This window comes from Myotis lucifugus, unplaced genomic scaffold, assembly GCF_000147115.1.
Source record: "Myotis lucifugus unplaced genomic scaffold, Myoluc2.0 scaffold_60, whole genome shotgun sequence".
NCBI classification, from domain to species: domain Eukaryota; kingdom Metazoa; phylum Chordata; class Mammalia; order Chiroptera; family Vespertilionidae; genus Myotis; species Myotis lucifugus.
Genome location: NW_005871108.1, coordinates 3,428,208 through 3,441,863, shown reverse-complemented (window position 1 = coordinate 3,441,863; position 13,656 = coordinate 3,428,208). Strand labels below are relative to the sequence as shown.

General features: G+C 50.9%; 1 protein-coding gene across 3 annotated transcripts in view; it reads right to left on the bottom strand.

Annotated features, from left to right (window-relative positions):
- Nucleotides 1–11,700, bottom strand: part of LOC102421562 — a 17,821-nt gene extending 6,121 nt beyond the window's left edge. For 2 of the 3 annotated variants that reach the window (XM_023754501.1, XM_023754502.1), the window contains exons 1-12: nucleotides 11,531–11,700; nucleotides 10,271–10,487; nucleotides 9,546–9,650; nucleotides 7,674–7,805; nucleotides 6,773–6,857; nucleotides 6,599–6,662; nucleotides 6,163–6,248; nucleotides 5,231–5,413; nucleotides 2,834–2,887; nucleotides 1,722–1,862; nucleotides 591–658; nucleotides 267–312 (exon numbers count right to left, since the gene is read on the bottom strand). In XM_023754501.1, the coding sequence (XP_023610269.1) occupies nucleotides 267–312; nucleotides 591–658; nucleotides 1,722–1,862; nucleotides 2,834–2,887; nucleotides 5,231–5,413; nucleotides 6,163–6,248; nucleotides 6,599–6,662; nucleotides 6,773–6,857; nucleotides 7,674–7,805; nucleotides 9,546–9,650; nucleotides 10,271–10,487; nucleotides 11,531–11,639 (1,290 nt within the window). In that variant the 5' untranslated portion in view covers nucleotides 11,640–11,700. Of the gene's footprint in view, nucleotides 1–266; nucleotides 313–590; nucleotides 659–1,721; nucleotides 1,863–2,833; nucleotides 2,888–5,230; nucleotides 5,414–6,162; nucleotides 6,249–6,598; nucleotides 6,663–6,772; nucleotides 6,858–7,673; nucleotides 7,806–9,545; nucleotides 9,651–10,270; nucleotides 10,488–10,613; nucleotides 10,759–11,530 lie in introns of those variants that run through there. The other variant, XM_023754503.1, reaches the window with a different exon arrangement.
- Nucleotides 11,701–13,656: the final 1,956 nt, after the last annotated feature.

Genomic DNA, 13,656 nt, shown 5'->3' with positions numbered 1-13,656 from the left:
CTGCAGGGCAGGGACCTTTGTTTTGTTCACCGATGCATCCTAAGACAAGGTGGGCACATGACAGATACTCAGTGTTAAGTGAACGAAAGAATGAAATGGACCAGTTTAAGTTCTGGGTGCACCCCCCACCCCAGTGGGCATGGGGGCTCCAGGGCAAGATGAGATGAGGGATAGAAAGTGAGTGAGTCTTTGACTTCCCTACATCAATGACTCAGGATATGCTGGTGGGGCCTCCAGGACAGTAGAGAGGCCAAGGCAAGACTCACCTGCTTTGCAAGGCCAGCAGGGTAAGTGCCCAGGGTGACCATGGTGCTATCAGAGAAAAGAGATCACCCCTTTAGGTCAGGGAAGCTGCTTGGGGGTACAGTGTTCAGTGAGGTTCGAGTCACAACCTCCACCCTCCTTCCTTTCTTCCCTTCCTCCCTCTCTGCCTCCCTCTCCCCCTGTCTCCCTCTTCCCTTCCTCCTATAAACCACTCTGTTCAGCTGACAGCAGGGATGAAAACTTGTCCCCCTTAACTGCACTCTCCCTCCATCTCTCTCTGTGTGAGCCATCTTATTTGTGCAACATCCAAAGCCAAAATAATTTACCTGTTTGGAGTGAACTGGAGTTTTAATTTCTGATTTCTTGAGGAAAACATAGCCTTTGAAAGGAGTTTCTATGGCAAAGTGAAATTAAGTCAGAACAGGAGAAGAATGTACATTCTGGTTAGAGGTTATTCCCTTCACATCCACCTCCCATGAGTACTTGTCCCGGGCTAGCCCCCTCTCACCCAGTCCTACCCGCACCCCAACTGCTGGTTCGCATGTGTTCAGATGATGACTGTGTTGGTGTTGCCCAGGAGAGGGCACAGGTGGGTGCTGGGTGCTCCTGGAGGGCAGGGAAGGCGGGGTGGGGGTGGGGTGGATAGAAGGGAAGGGACTCAGCCCAGAGGGTGGAAAGCCTTTTGCAGTGAGCCAGCTGGCTGAGGGTTGAGGTTGCTGGAAGCCAGAGGACGGTTGTCTATGGACGACTATAATCCACATGGTCACCTTATAAACTAGAAGTAGGACTCTCACCACCAGCCAGAGATGACCGGTTTCTTTGCCCCAGAATCATGCCAACTAGGATCCCAGGATCGTGCTGTACACACCGATGCCACTGGGCTCGGCTAGTGGGGCAACTCTCCCGCCCCTTATATGAGGCACCTTCCCAATTTCAGGGTCTGTGGAATGGCAAATAGGAATCCCGGGAGCTTAGGATAGAGAAGTTGCAACTGGGGGAGCTGTATTCCCCCAGGGCCTGGCCCTCTCTAGCTTGGGTCACCTCTCTCTTGGGAAGGAGAGAATGCAGACACGTTTAGCCCCTCCATCAACTACATTTCTCTGATCTTTCTCCTGGTTTTGTGGACAAGGGCTCTCGATGCAGCCATGTCCAGGGCAGACAGTTAAAATGCTACCATGTAAGGGCACTGAGCAGAGGATCTCAGAGGCAAAACCCGTTAGTTGCTGAGGGTGTTCTCAGGGAGCACTGGGGCCTGGCCTTGAGGCAGGAGGTGTTCGAGTCTTTTCATGTTTTAACGGCAGGCTTATTTGGGGGCGGACTGATTGACTATCAGTAGATGATGCGGCAGTGAGGTTTGCTGCTGTTTTTCTGTCACACCGCTTCAGGCAGGGCCCGGGAGGGGCCCTCAAGTGGACCCAGGGCCCCTGGGGAACAAAGAAGTTCAAGGCTTAGCTCACCCAGGAAACAGAGACAGAGGAGGTGTTATTGGGCCTCAGCAGCACGAGGGAGCCCTGCTGGATGACGGTGGCCCCGTGATCGTCAAGGCGGACCGTGGGAGGGTCAGGGGTGCTGATGGTCAGCCCCGTTCTTCCTGGGGACTGTTTAAAAGCCAGAATGAAGTTGAAGCATAAGAGGTGTGGGCAGGCCTAGAAGATGGCTTTTCTTAGCCCCCAGTTTGGAGGAACGGGGAAAAGACCATCTGAGGAGTCACGGGGTCTTGAGTTTTTGTTCTAGCTCTGCAGCGACGTGCAGTGTGACCTTGAGAAGGTTACTATCTCACTGAACTCCTCGGAGGTAAGATTACATCCTCCTCCTGGGCATGCATAGCAGGTAAGAACATAGAGTTTGGAGCTCGAGTCCTAGCTCCACCACTTGCAAACTGTGTGGTCTGAGACAAGTTTCTTAATCTCTCTGTGTCCCAGTTTTCATATTTGTAAAATGGGGATAATAATCATGTCTATCCTATAAGGTCATTGTGGGGATAAAATGAATTAATTTATAGCAAGTGCTTAGAACAGAACCGGGCACCCACTAATGCTATTGTTATCGATTGTGGTTATTGTTATTGCTGATCCATCAGGTGCCATGTTCTAAGAGCTTTGGAGAGAGGACATTGAGTGTGAATTTTGGAGTCTGGGTCTGGGTTCAAATTCTGATTCTGCCACTTACTGAGCAATGTGAGCTTAGGCAAGTGAATTCAGCATGCTGAACCTGTTTGCTGATGTATGAAAATGTGTGAGAGTGCAAGTTTGCTGAGAATTACGGCTGGCACACAGCCACCACTCACTGTGCCTCAGTAGGCTGGTGTCTTGTTCAGTATTGGATAATGACAGCCACATGCCATGGTCACTGGGTAGAGCGCTGAGTGCCTTACTTGAATCATCTCCTTTAATTCTCACAACACCCGTAAAGCAAGTGCAATGATTTTGTGAGTCCACAGGAGGAAACTCTGGCCAAATGGGTCATGCCCAGGGGGCCAGATCCTGCTCCCCCACCCCGAATCTTTTCTGGGATCCTTGCCAGGGAGCTGGGGGCGGGGTGGGAGGTGGGGAGCTGGCAACACACTCACCTTGGGCCTGGGTTCCAATTCTCTCAGTGACAACAGCTGAATGAGGTCGGCAGCCTGGGAAAAGGGCAAAATGTGTGTTGGCCTTTAGAATCCTTAGATCTGTTCTGAGCAGGTTTGGGGGATGTCCATTGGGGTTCTGTCCCCAACAGAATGCACCACCTGCACATCAGTCAGTCTGCACGGGAGGAGCCATTTACCTGGAGTCTCATTTGATTTACCTGGAAAGAGTAACCTTTCTTTGTTTCAATGACCACCCCCCCAACATTTTATTGTGAAATTTTTCACACATGCATCAAAGGTGAAAGAACTTTATAGAAAACATTTGTGTACTTATCACCTAGAGATTCTTCTATTAATAGTTTCCTATATTTAAAGCAAGTACATCACATTTCTATCAATTTACCTATGCTGCATTGATTTTTGAAGATCATAAATCATTATGAAAAACACAACAAATTGTATAAAGTAAAAAGTAAAAGTCTACTCTAACACCTCTTCCCCCTTTTCCCTAAAACCTATTCTCAGGGGTTCCCACTGTTGATATTTTGGAGTATATCCTGACGGACATTTTCTATACACATATAAGCATGAATAGATGGGAAAATTTTAACCATGTGGCCCTACACCTTGTTTAGTCCTCTCACCATCAGTACATATAGAACAACTCCATTCTTTTTAACAGTTGCATAGTATTCTGCTTTTTATGACCATAACCTGATTTATTTTTTAAATTCCTTATTGATGGACACCTAGGTTAACTTTGCTTTTCTCCCTATAACAAGCGAAGCTACAAAGAACCCCCTTGCACATACATTCTTGCCCACTGGTGTAAGAATTTCTCTGGACATGGAATTACAGGGTTCACGTCTAACTGTTTCAGAGCTGCCACACCTGTGTAGGATGGAGGGAAGAGCATGAGGAGGCAGGAGACGGGCTCCAGTCCTAATTCCACCTGCTGGATGACCTTGGGCCAGTCACTTTCCCTATCTGGACCTTGGTTTCCTCATGTGGAAATGGAGCAATAACATTAGAACTCTTCCAGATATGCATCTTATTTCAGTGTTTACTGAGTACCCACTGTGTGTCCTTCACATAGTATCCTGTTCACAGTCCCTGCCCTCAAAATGGGGGGACAGTAAACATACAAAGTTAAATAAATAAACATACAAATACACATATGTGTGTATATATATGTGTGTAAAACTTTGCATATGTAACTTTATTCATACATACACAGTAATCAGTGTTTTGAAGGGAAAAGAACAGAATGAGAGAGAGAAAGAAAGAGGTGGGGGGAGAGAAAGCTTCCTTTAGATATTTAGATGAAGTGATCAAGGAGGGGCTTTCTGAGGAGATGACATTTGCACTGAGACCAGCAGTGGAGGGAAGAGAGTCCTGGGCAGAGAGACCAGCGTGTGCCAGGCCCTAAGGTGGGAGCCGAGCTCAGCCTGTGTGTCTGGAGTGTAGCAGGTGAGGAGATAAGGCTGGAGAGGTGGGCAGGGGTCAGATCATGCAGGGCCCCAGGAGTGGCACAGAGGAGACTGACTTCTTTAGAAGGTGACAAGGAGCTGCTGGAGGCTTTTGACAGTGATGTATCTGTTTTTCTCCCTCATCGATTCCCTCATTGACCCAGGGAACGTGCTCTTCTTGCAGACCTCTGTGTGTGTGCCTCGTCACCAGTAGATACCACCTTAGAGATGTCTTCACTGACTTCCCTGTCCAGGGGAGGGAGCCCTCTCATCTCCACCAGTCACTTACTGATCCATTGCTCTATATTATTTCATTTATCTGTTTAATTATATTATATTATATTATATTATATTATATTATATTATATTATATTATTGATTTCAGAGAGGAAGGGAGAGGGAGAAAGAGATAGAAACATCGATGATGAGAATCATTGATCGGCTGCCTCCTGCACGCCCCCTACTGGGGATCGAGCCTGCAACCCAGGCACGTGCCCCCGACTGGAATCGAACTCAGGACCCTTCAGTCCTCAGGCCGATGCTCTATCCATTGAGCAAAACCAGCTAGGGCTCTCTGACTGTTTTCTTGTTCGGTTTCTACTCCCCAATCTGACTGAGTTCTGCAAGGGCAGGGACCGGTATGCACAGGACCTGGCACACAGAAGGCCGTTAATAAATGTTGTGGCACAAATGAATGGATAAGTTTTGTGAAGCGAGTAACAAGGGGCCTGGGAGTTTAAGGACGTCTTCCAGGAGGAAGGGACTTCTGTGCTGGAGGAGTTATCCAGGTGAGGTCCAGAGAGGAGGAGTGGCTTACCTAGGCCACCCACAAAGAGATTTCTGCCAGCTCTACCTCGGCTTCTTCATGTGAAAACAGAGCAGTGACATTTGTCATGTCCCACCCTCCTTCCCCTTCCTCAGCACTCACCGTGGAGTCCTGGGGGTCCACACGGACTTCCTTACTGGTGTAGAGGCAGGACAGGATGTCATTGTAGGCTTCCACCCAAAAGGCCAGGTCTGCCATGCTGCCCTGGGCTAATTTTGGGAGGGGCTGGGGGGCCAGGTGGTCAGACCTTGGGGCCCTCTGGCCTGGGCCACAGGGGGTCACGAGCTTTAGAGAAATGAAGGGGGAAGAAGAAATTCCATGGGAACGGCCTCCTTGGCCAACAACTGGTTACAGCTCATACATCGAGGGCTCACTATGTGCCACGCATAGCGCTGAACATTTCTGTGTGCAGTCTCATTTGAACCCCACAACGGCGTCATGAGATGGGAACAATTATTGGTACCATTTCACTGGTGGGGAAGCTGAAGCCCAGAGAGGGGAGGTGACGACTTAAGATCCTACACACAGTAGGGGGTGGAGCTGGGTTTTGAACCCATGACCTATTTCCTTGCTTCTCCCTCATTTGATCCTACTCCCCTCTCTGCACCCTTGTTAACAGCACTCCTTCCTATCAAGTCCTTCCTGTCCTCCCCTCGTTCCATGGGGACTGGAGTTGGGCAGCCAGCCTCGTCCTTTCTCTGGGCCTTTGTTTCCGCATTTGCGGGGTCCCTTCCAACGGGGCGTTACGCGTGGCCCTGCAGCCCCTGCCTTGAGTTGGGGCTTGATCCTTGCTCGTGGGACACGCAGCCCTGTGGCCTCTCCTGCTCTCCTGCATTGAGGAAGGACCCCCCGGGCTCAGCACAAGCTCCGAGAGCGGGCACCTGGGTCTTCATTTGCTTCTTCCTCCTCCTTCTCCCCCTCCTCCCCTTTGTGCCTCCTGCCAGAGAAGCCCCATCACATTCTCCTCTTTGTCCATCCTCCCCCAGACCAGGGGATGCCCCTGGAGGTCTGCCCTGGCCAGGGGGCTGGCTCACCAAGACTTTCATCAGGATGGCCTCCTCGGTGAACTCCGTGGTGGTGACATGGTACTGGAAGTCTTCTGGGCCTGAGGTGGCTGGGGCTACAATAAGGACATGAAACGGGGGTACGGGGAGGCAGCAAAATGGAGAATTTGTTCTCCCTCTCTGCTCAGCTTTAAGTTCTTTATGCGCTGGGCTGTGCTTCTTATAATAATGACACTTATTGAGCAATACCTTTGTGCCAGGTTATATGCATGATCACAACAGTCTACTCTGAGGGCCTCTGATAATCCCACTTTGCAGGGTCATAGGCATATTGCCTTTCTCTCCCCCACTAGAAAGCGGGCATGCTGTGGGCAGGGTTTGTGTGGTTTGTTTCCCACCATAGCAGAGCCTAGGACAGTCCCTGGCACCCAGTACAGGGACAACAGATAAGTCTGGACCAACATACACAGATTGATGGGCAACAGGTCTTCTAGCAGCGAGTTGAGCAGGGTCGTGGCCACGGGGCACACCTGGAGGGAAGGCACGAGGGGGTCTTTGTGGGGGTTGGGCGAGGTTGGAGGGCTCTCCTTTGGGGTTGTGCTCCTTTTCCAGGGGGAGGTAGGGGGGATGAGCAACTCACTATCTTCTGCAGGAGGAAGGGCAATGCCTGGTCCAGGACACCTGTCACCATCTCCAGAGCTTCATTCACCAGGAGGGGGTTCATCCTAGGGGCCGGGGAGAGCAGATGGGATCTGAGACACCATGGAGTGGGAGACTGAGGCCAGAACGGGGAGGCCAGGGCAAGGCTGAGGAAGGTCTCCTGGGCCTGTGTAACGTGGAAATTCAGAGTAGCTGCTTCCTTCCTCGCCTGATGTCTCCCTCCTCTCTCCTCCTTTTCCTTTTCTGCTTTCTCATCCTTCCTGCCTTCTTGCATTCTACCTCCCTCACTTTCTCCTGCTTTATTTCTTTATTTCTTCCTGATTCTTCCTCCCTGCCTCTGCCTCCTTATTTCTCTCTCTGATAAATGTTTCTGTGATTTTCAAAGAGGGAGAGATCACAATTGGCAGTGGAAGTCATGGCGGGTTTCATGAAGGACATGGCTTTTGTGCCGGGTAATTTGAGAATCATAGATAGAGGCCACCTTATGTGGTAGGTTTAATGCTAAGTGGGTCCCATGGGTTAACGCATCTGTTCCCCACAACCACCCATGTTGGCTGGGTTCTGTGAGAAATCCTATTTTACTGGTGAGGAAACGGAGGCTCCTAGAAGTCAGATGGCTTGGCTAGGGGCCCCAGTGTTAGAAAGCAGCCGAGCCGAGGTTTGATGCACACTCTTAGCCGTGACATTCAGCGTTGAGGCTGGAGACACTGATGGGTGGTGCGGCTTGTGGCCTTGGCGATGATCCTGTCCCTGATGTCCTTGGTCACTCTAGACAACTATGCTGGGAGAGTCTCCGTGAGGGGCCGAGCTGCAGGAGCAGTGCACGAAGGCCTGGCGTCTACCCCTACCCAGTGGAGGCCCAGGAGTGGGCAGGTACTCACTGCTCCAGAACCTTGATGCTCAGGTATCCTGGTGGGCTATGGCACTCCTCAAAGGCCACCTTGGTCTTGTTCCCTGTCTGTTCCAGCCGTACCCCGATGCGGATGTTCTTGATGACTTTGAGCCGCAGGATCCTGTAGGGGCAGTGTGTCTAGGCAGGCTCCAAGCCACAGGCCAAGGTTGAGACCAGAAGTCACAGGCTAGTGGCTGGAGGGCTCAAATGAAACACTAGGAGAGTTGATTAAGAATCTGGAATTCAATCCCGGCCGCAGTGGCTCAGTGGTTGAATGTGGACCCATGAACCAGGAGGTCACGGTTAGATTCCTGGTCAGGGCACATGCCCGGGTGGCGGGCTTGGTCCCTGATTATGCAGGAAGCAGCCCATCAGTGATTCTTTTCATAAATGTTTCTATCTCTCTTTTCCTCTCCCTTCCTCTCTGAAATCAATAAAAAATACATATTGAAAAAAAAAAGAATATGGAATTCATATAGGCGGAACTAAATGAACAAACTGAACTACCAAGCAAAATAGAGACAGACTCATTGAAAGCAGGCAGACAGCTCGGGTGTTGGTGCGGGGGAGGGTGGAGTGATTGAGCAAAAAAGAAAAAAAGAAGAGAGAACTCCTGGACATGTACAACTGTATGTGATTGCTGAGGGGGTGGAGGTAGAGGAGGGCATGAGGGATAAATGGTGATGGGGAAAAAAGGATATGGATTTTACACTTTGGAAAACCTGAAAGATCAGACAATACCAAGCCAGAGTCCTCCCTGAGTGTCAATCTCTTGGGGGCGCTGAGGGTGACCTTGAGATGGGCTATATGCTCTCCAGTTTGCTACAGTTCCACCAGGTCAAGGGTCAAGTTGTATTTTTATTGCACACATTACAAGGGTGATGATATATTTATTGTATAGCAGAGAGATATTTTCTATGCCAGTATCTCCATTAAAGAAATGTTTCTTTGTGCTCCTCTATCAAAAAGGGAAGCTAGACCAAGAAAACCATATTTTACAAAAATACGTATTTCTAAAGGGCATTTAAGAATATTCCTTGTCCAGCTGGCATGGCTCAGTGGTTGAGCATTGACCTATGAACCAGGAGGTCGAGGTTCGATTCCTGGTTAAGGCACATGCCTGGGTTGCGGGCTTGATCCCCAGCAGGAGTGGGGGGGGGGTGGGGGGCGGGAGGAGCGCGGATGTGTGTGTGCAGGAGGAAGTGATCAATGATTCTCTCTGATCATTGATGTTTTTATCTCTCTTCTTTTCCCTTCCTCTCTGAAGTCAATAAAAGTATATTAAAAAATATTCCTGTTTCATGTGCCAATACCGCTATAGCACTTCCCCTGTTGGCTGTTGTTTTTATAACCCCAGGTCAGCATCTTCCTCCACAGCTTAGTGAGCAATCTGAACTCACATAGGCAGTGAACTTTCTCAGCAGCCAAGTACAGCAGGGGACTTGATCATCCCCATTTTATAGGTGAGGAAACTAAGGCCCAGGGAACGGACGCCCTTGCTCAGGTCACCTAGATGGTAAGCGGGATTGGAGTCTAGGTGTGCTGAACTCCAAGGTGACCTTGAATTAGATCCTTCTCAGACCATCCTGTTAATGCATCTGCCTTTTATGCAGATGGGGTGACATGGAAGTCAGAGGGCTTTATCTCAGCTTCTGCTGCTGATTCACCCTGTGACCTGGGGCAGGTCCCTCTCCCACTCAGTGCCTCAGTTTCCCCATCAGTAAAAATGGCTTTGAAACATGCTCAAGCGGAAAGGATTCTTATGATGCTTATGGTGACACAGGCAGCAAGCTTTTGCCAGCAGTGCACGGCGGCCTGCTGCTTGCTGAGGCAGGTGGGAGGAAACGCGCAGGGCACTCACCTCTGGAGCGAGAGGTACAGTTTGCTTCGCAGTGTGACCTGCAGCAGGCTGTCGCTCAGGACTTGCAGGGTGACCTCGGGGCCTTTGGCATCTTCTATGACCAACCTGTGAGAGGTATGGGTGGTGGCCTAGCCTGGTAAGGCTTCTGTGGAGTGTGTGTGTGTGATGGCTAGAATAGGAGTGGACCCCAGGAAGGGTGGGGCAGCTTTGGGACCACCCCTCCCTGACCCCCAGCTCAGCTGCAGAACACTGGGCTCTAGTTCCAGCCCCAAGCCTTGAAGACCTGGTCCCTTTTTCTCTCCAGACCTCAGTGCCTCACCTTCTACAAAAGGGGAGAATACAGTGGAGGAGCTGCCTATACACATTTACCTTGTCTGAATTCAAGTGTAGAATTTGACGAAAACCCTCTTGATTTTCAAATGCTGGCAATTTGCTAAAATATCTTTTAAGAACACTAGGCAAGCTTGTAATTCCCAGGTGCAGACTGAATGTGGAGGGCTACCAGACAGAGATCCCTGATTTAGACCTGCTTTATTCTGTGGGAGATTTCAAGTGTCGTGGAGAGGTTTAAGAACAAGAAAAATGCCCTTGCTGAGCGCTTCCCAGGCTGTAGAGAACCTCCAAGGACACCCAGGCCTCCCACCACCCTCCTGGGGCTGCATTTGCCTGGTGAGAACAAGGTGCCTGAGGGGGAAGACAGGCCAGAGCAGCCTTGGTTTACTCACCCGCCCGCCTGGAGCAGCTGCCCCAGCAGTGGGAGGCTCTTCCCCGAGAGCAGGTCCCCGACCAGCGACAGGTCAAGCCCACTGCTCTTCTTGGAGAGGCCTTTTCTTACGAAGGGCAGGTGGTCCAGGATGGCGATACCTTCACTTGTGGCGCCCGTCACAGGTATCCTGGCCATGCGGCCCAGGATGTGGTGTTCCGAGAGCAAGTCTGAAATATCTGAGGACACAGGACACAAGGCCCTCCTCAGCGTGGGCTCACCGTTCATTCAGTCATTCAGCAAATGCTCACCCGCACCTGCCCTGGGCCAGTGAGGTAGGTGATCATTTAGCAACAAGTACTTACGTGCTCACTCTCTCCTGGCTCAGGGAACGGGAGCCATGTGGCTCCTGCCCTCATGGGCTGTACATGCTGGTGGGGAGACAGACCACACTGAGCACTCAAGGAAGCAAGCACAGCAATTTTGAAAGTGCTAGGCAGTGAATAGAAAATAAAACGGAGTCGAGTTGGAGCATGACTGAAAGGGTGGTCACAGAAGAGGAGGCATTTGAGCTGAGACCTGAATGAGGTGAAGAAATCCACTATTGCAAGATTGGGGGAGGGGGAGGGGAGCAATGTAAACAGAGGAAATAGCATGTGCAAAGGCCCTGAGGTGGCGAGTTTATGAACCAGATCAATGAGGTAGGACTGTGGTGCATGGAGGACAAGGAGCTCACGGCCAAAAGTTAGGGAGAGAGACAGACAAATAGGGCAAGTGCAATCCACGTGGATAAGGCCATTGACAAGGCTTCACCGAAGGGTGGTGAGAGCCCAGCGGGAGGAGACCTTCCGCTTGGGGAGATTGGGAGGGATTCCCATTAGAGCTTTGCCTTAAAGAATGAGTTGGAATTCACCGTGTTGGGAAGAACGAAAAGAGTTGGGAAGAACGAAAAGAGCACAGTAGGCAAAAGGAACAGCACTAGCAAAGGAAGAAACTGGGGCGTCTATGGGGTGGCTAGGACAGTGGTGGTGGAAGAGGCTGGACATACATATAGGGCCTTGAATGCCAGTGTGAGGCTTGGAGGTTCTCCTGAGGGTACTGGGGAGCCACAGCAGTGTGAGAGCAGGGGAAGGATAGGGTCAGCTCTCAGTGAAGGAAGGCAAATTCTGCTGCTGGTGAGGGGGAGGCCAGAAGAGAAGCCTTGAATTGGGAGGTGGTGCCATCTCTCCCCCTTCTCCTTCCCTGTGGGCCTGCCTCCCTCGCCCCCCCCCTTACATTTTACCTGTTTCTAGCTGGTCCTTGCTGATCCGTAGGAAGAGCAGGTGCTGGGCCTCCCCTTGGGCTTGGGGCAGCAGCCCCCAGCATAGCAGTGACCCCCAGAACAGCAGCATCCTCAGGGCCAGGACCTATGGACACAGAGCTGGGAAGCCCCATGTCACCTCCATGTCCTTACCAGGGACCCATTGCTTAGCGTCTCCCAGCTCTGCCTCTTCTAGAACTATCTCTCCAGCTTTCCTCGCCTTGCTTCTCCTCTAGCTCCAGATCCACTGGTCCATGAACACAGCCTGCACTCCCCACCACCTCACACTAGTGCCTTTTTAAAAAAATATATTTTATTAATTTTTTACAGAGAGGAAGGGAGAGGGATAGAGAGTTAGAAACATCGATGAGAGAGAAACATCAATCAGCTGCCTCCTGCACACCTCCTACTGGGGATGTGCCCACCACCAAGGTACATGCCCTTGACCGGAATCGAACCTGGGACCTTTCAGTCCACAGGCCGACGCTCTATCCACTGAGCCAAACCGGTTTCGGCCACACTAGTGCCTTTAGTTCTCTTTGCCTGGAGTGCCCTTTCCTCCTTGTGTGGACTGGCTTCACATCTGGGCTCTGCCACTCCCTGAGCTGTGTGACCCTGAGCAAGTTACTTGATCTCTCTGTACCTCTGACCTCTCATCTGTAAAATTGGGATTAAACATTAATTGTGAGGAATACATTCAACAATATGCACCAAGCCCCGAGCAAGCAACGGACCTAACCCCTGTTAAAGTGGCCGGGCCACACTGTGAGATGTTTAAAGATGTAGTGTTCCCTTTTAGCCATGGAAGCTTCAGGATCTGGAGGAGGACAGGGAAGGGTCCTGGGGGAGGCACCATAGTGGCTGAGCTAGGCCCCTGGGACTTGCAGCCATGGCTTTTTACCAACTAGTAAGGAAATATTTCAATATTACAACTAGTATGTTTGTATGGGGTCCTATCGGCTGAACTGCAGCCCTGTAGAGGGTGGCCAAAAGGCACAGTCAGGACCCCGGAGCCTGCAGGTGGGGGTGGGGTGCCTCTGGGTGGGCAAAAGTGTGTCACCAAGAGACTCAGCTTCTGAAACTGCAAGGCAGAGACCAGCTGGGATGCAGACACATATGCTAGCGTAAGCAGGGCTCACCAGGGAGCCAGCGATGCACCCCCACCGCACGCCTAGGAAGAAGCTGCCCAGAGGGTAAATGCTTCCCCTGAGCAAGGACAGGGTACCCCTAAAAGCAGCTGAGCCTGCCCTGGAGTGCCCTGCATTGCCTTGAGTCAGCAACATCCAGATTTTTGGTGCTTGGTGGCACAGGTGCTGCCCCAAACCGTGATATAATTGGGTATAGAAAAGAAAGGTTTTGTTTGCATATGCAAATTTTGGACGGGAAAACCTGTACTCATGGCATTAGCTCTTTATATTTTGCTTCTAGGATTATTTAAAATTCACCCACTATTTGTCAGTCCCATGACAGACACTTTCCTCAATCAGTTCACCCAAGTCAGTCCCTCCTCCCTCCCTGCCCTTAGTACTTCACACCATCTTCCCACCCTCTCCCTCTCTTGTCCTAAATCACCACACCAGCCCCGACTTCTGCTTGAGCCCTCACTACGTGGCAGACACCACGCCAAGAGCTTCCCAAGCTCCATCACATCACCGAGTCCTCACCGCAGTGGTCGGGATCATGGATAGCAGGCCCATTTTACAGATGACAAAACTGAAGCTCAGAGAGGAGCAATGCGTTGCCTGCCCCAAGTCACACAGGTAGTTGGTGGGAGAGCCTGGATTTGAACCCAGGTTGGCCTGGCACTAAGACCCTCCGCACCGCCCTAACCGGTTTTGCTCAGTGGATAGAGCGTCGGCCTGTGGACTGAAGGGTCCCAGGTTCGATTCCGGTCAAGGGCATGTACCTTGGTTGCGGGCACATCCCCAGTGGGGGGCATGCAGGAGGCAGCTGATCGATGTTTCTCTCTCTCATCAATGTTTCTAACTCTCTATCCCTCTCCCTTCCTCTCTGTAAAAAATCAATAAAATATATTAAAAAAAAAAAAAAGACCCTCCGCACCATTCACTGCATTAGTGTAGGTGCTCAAGAAGCACCGAGAAGTGCCC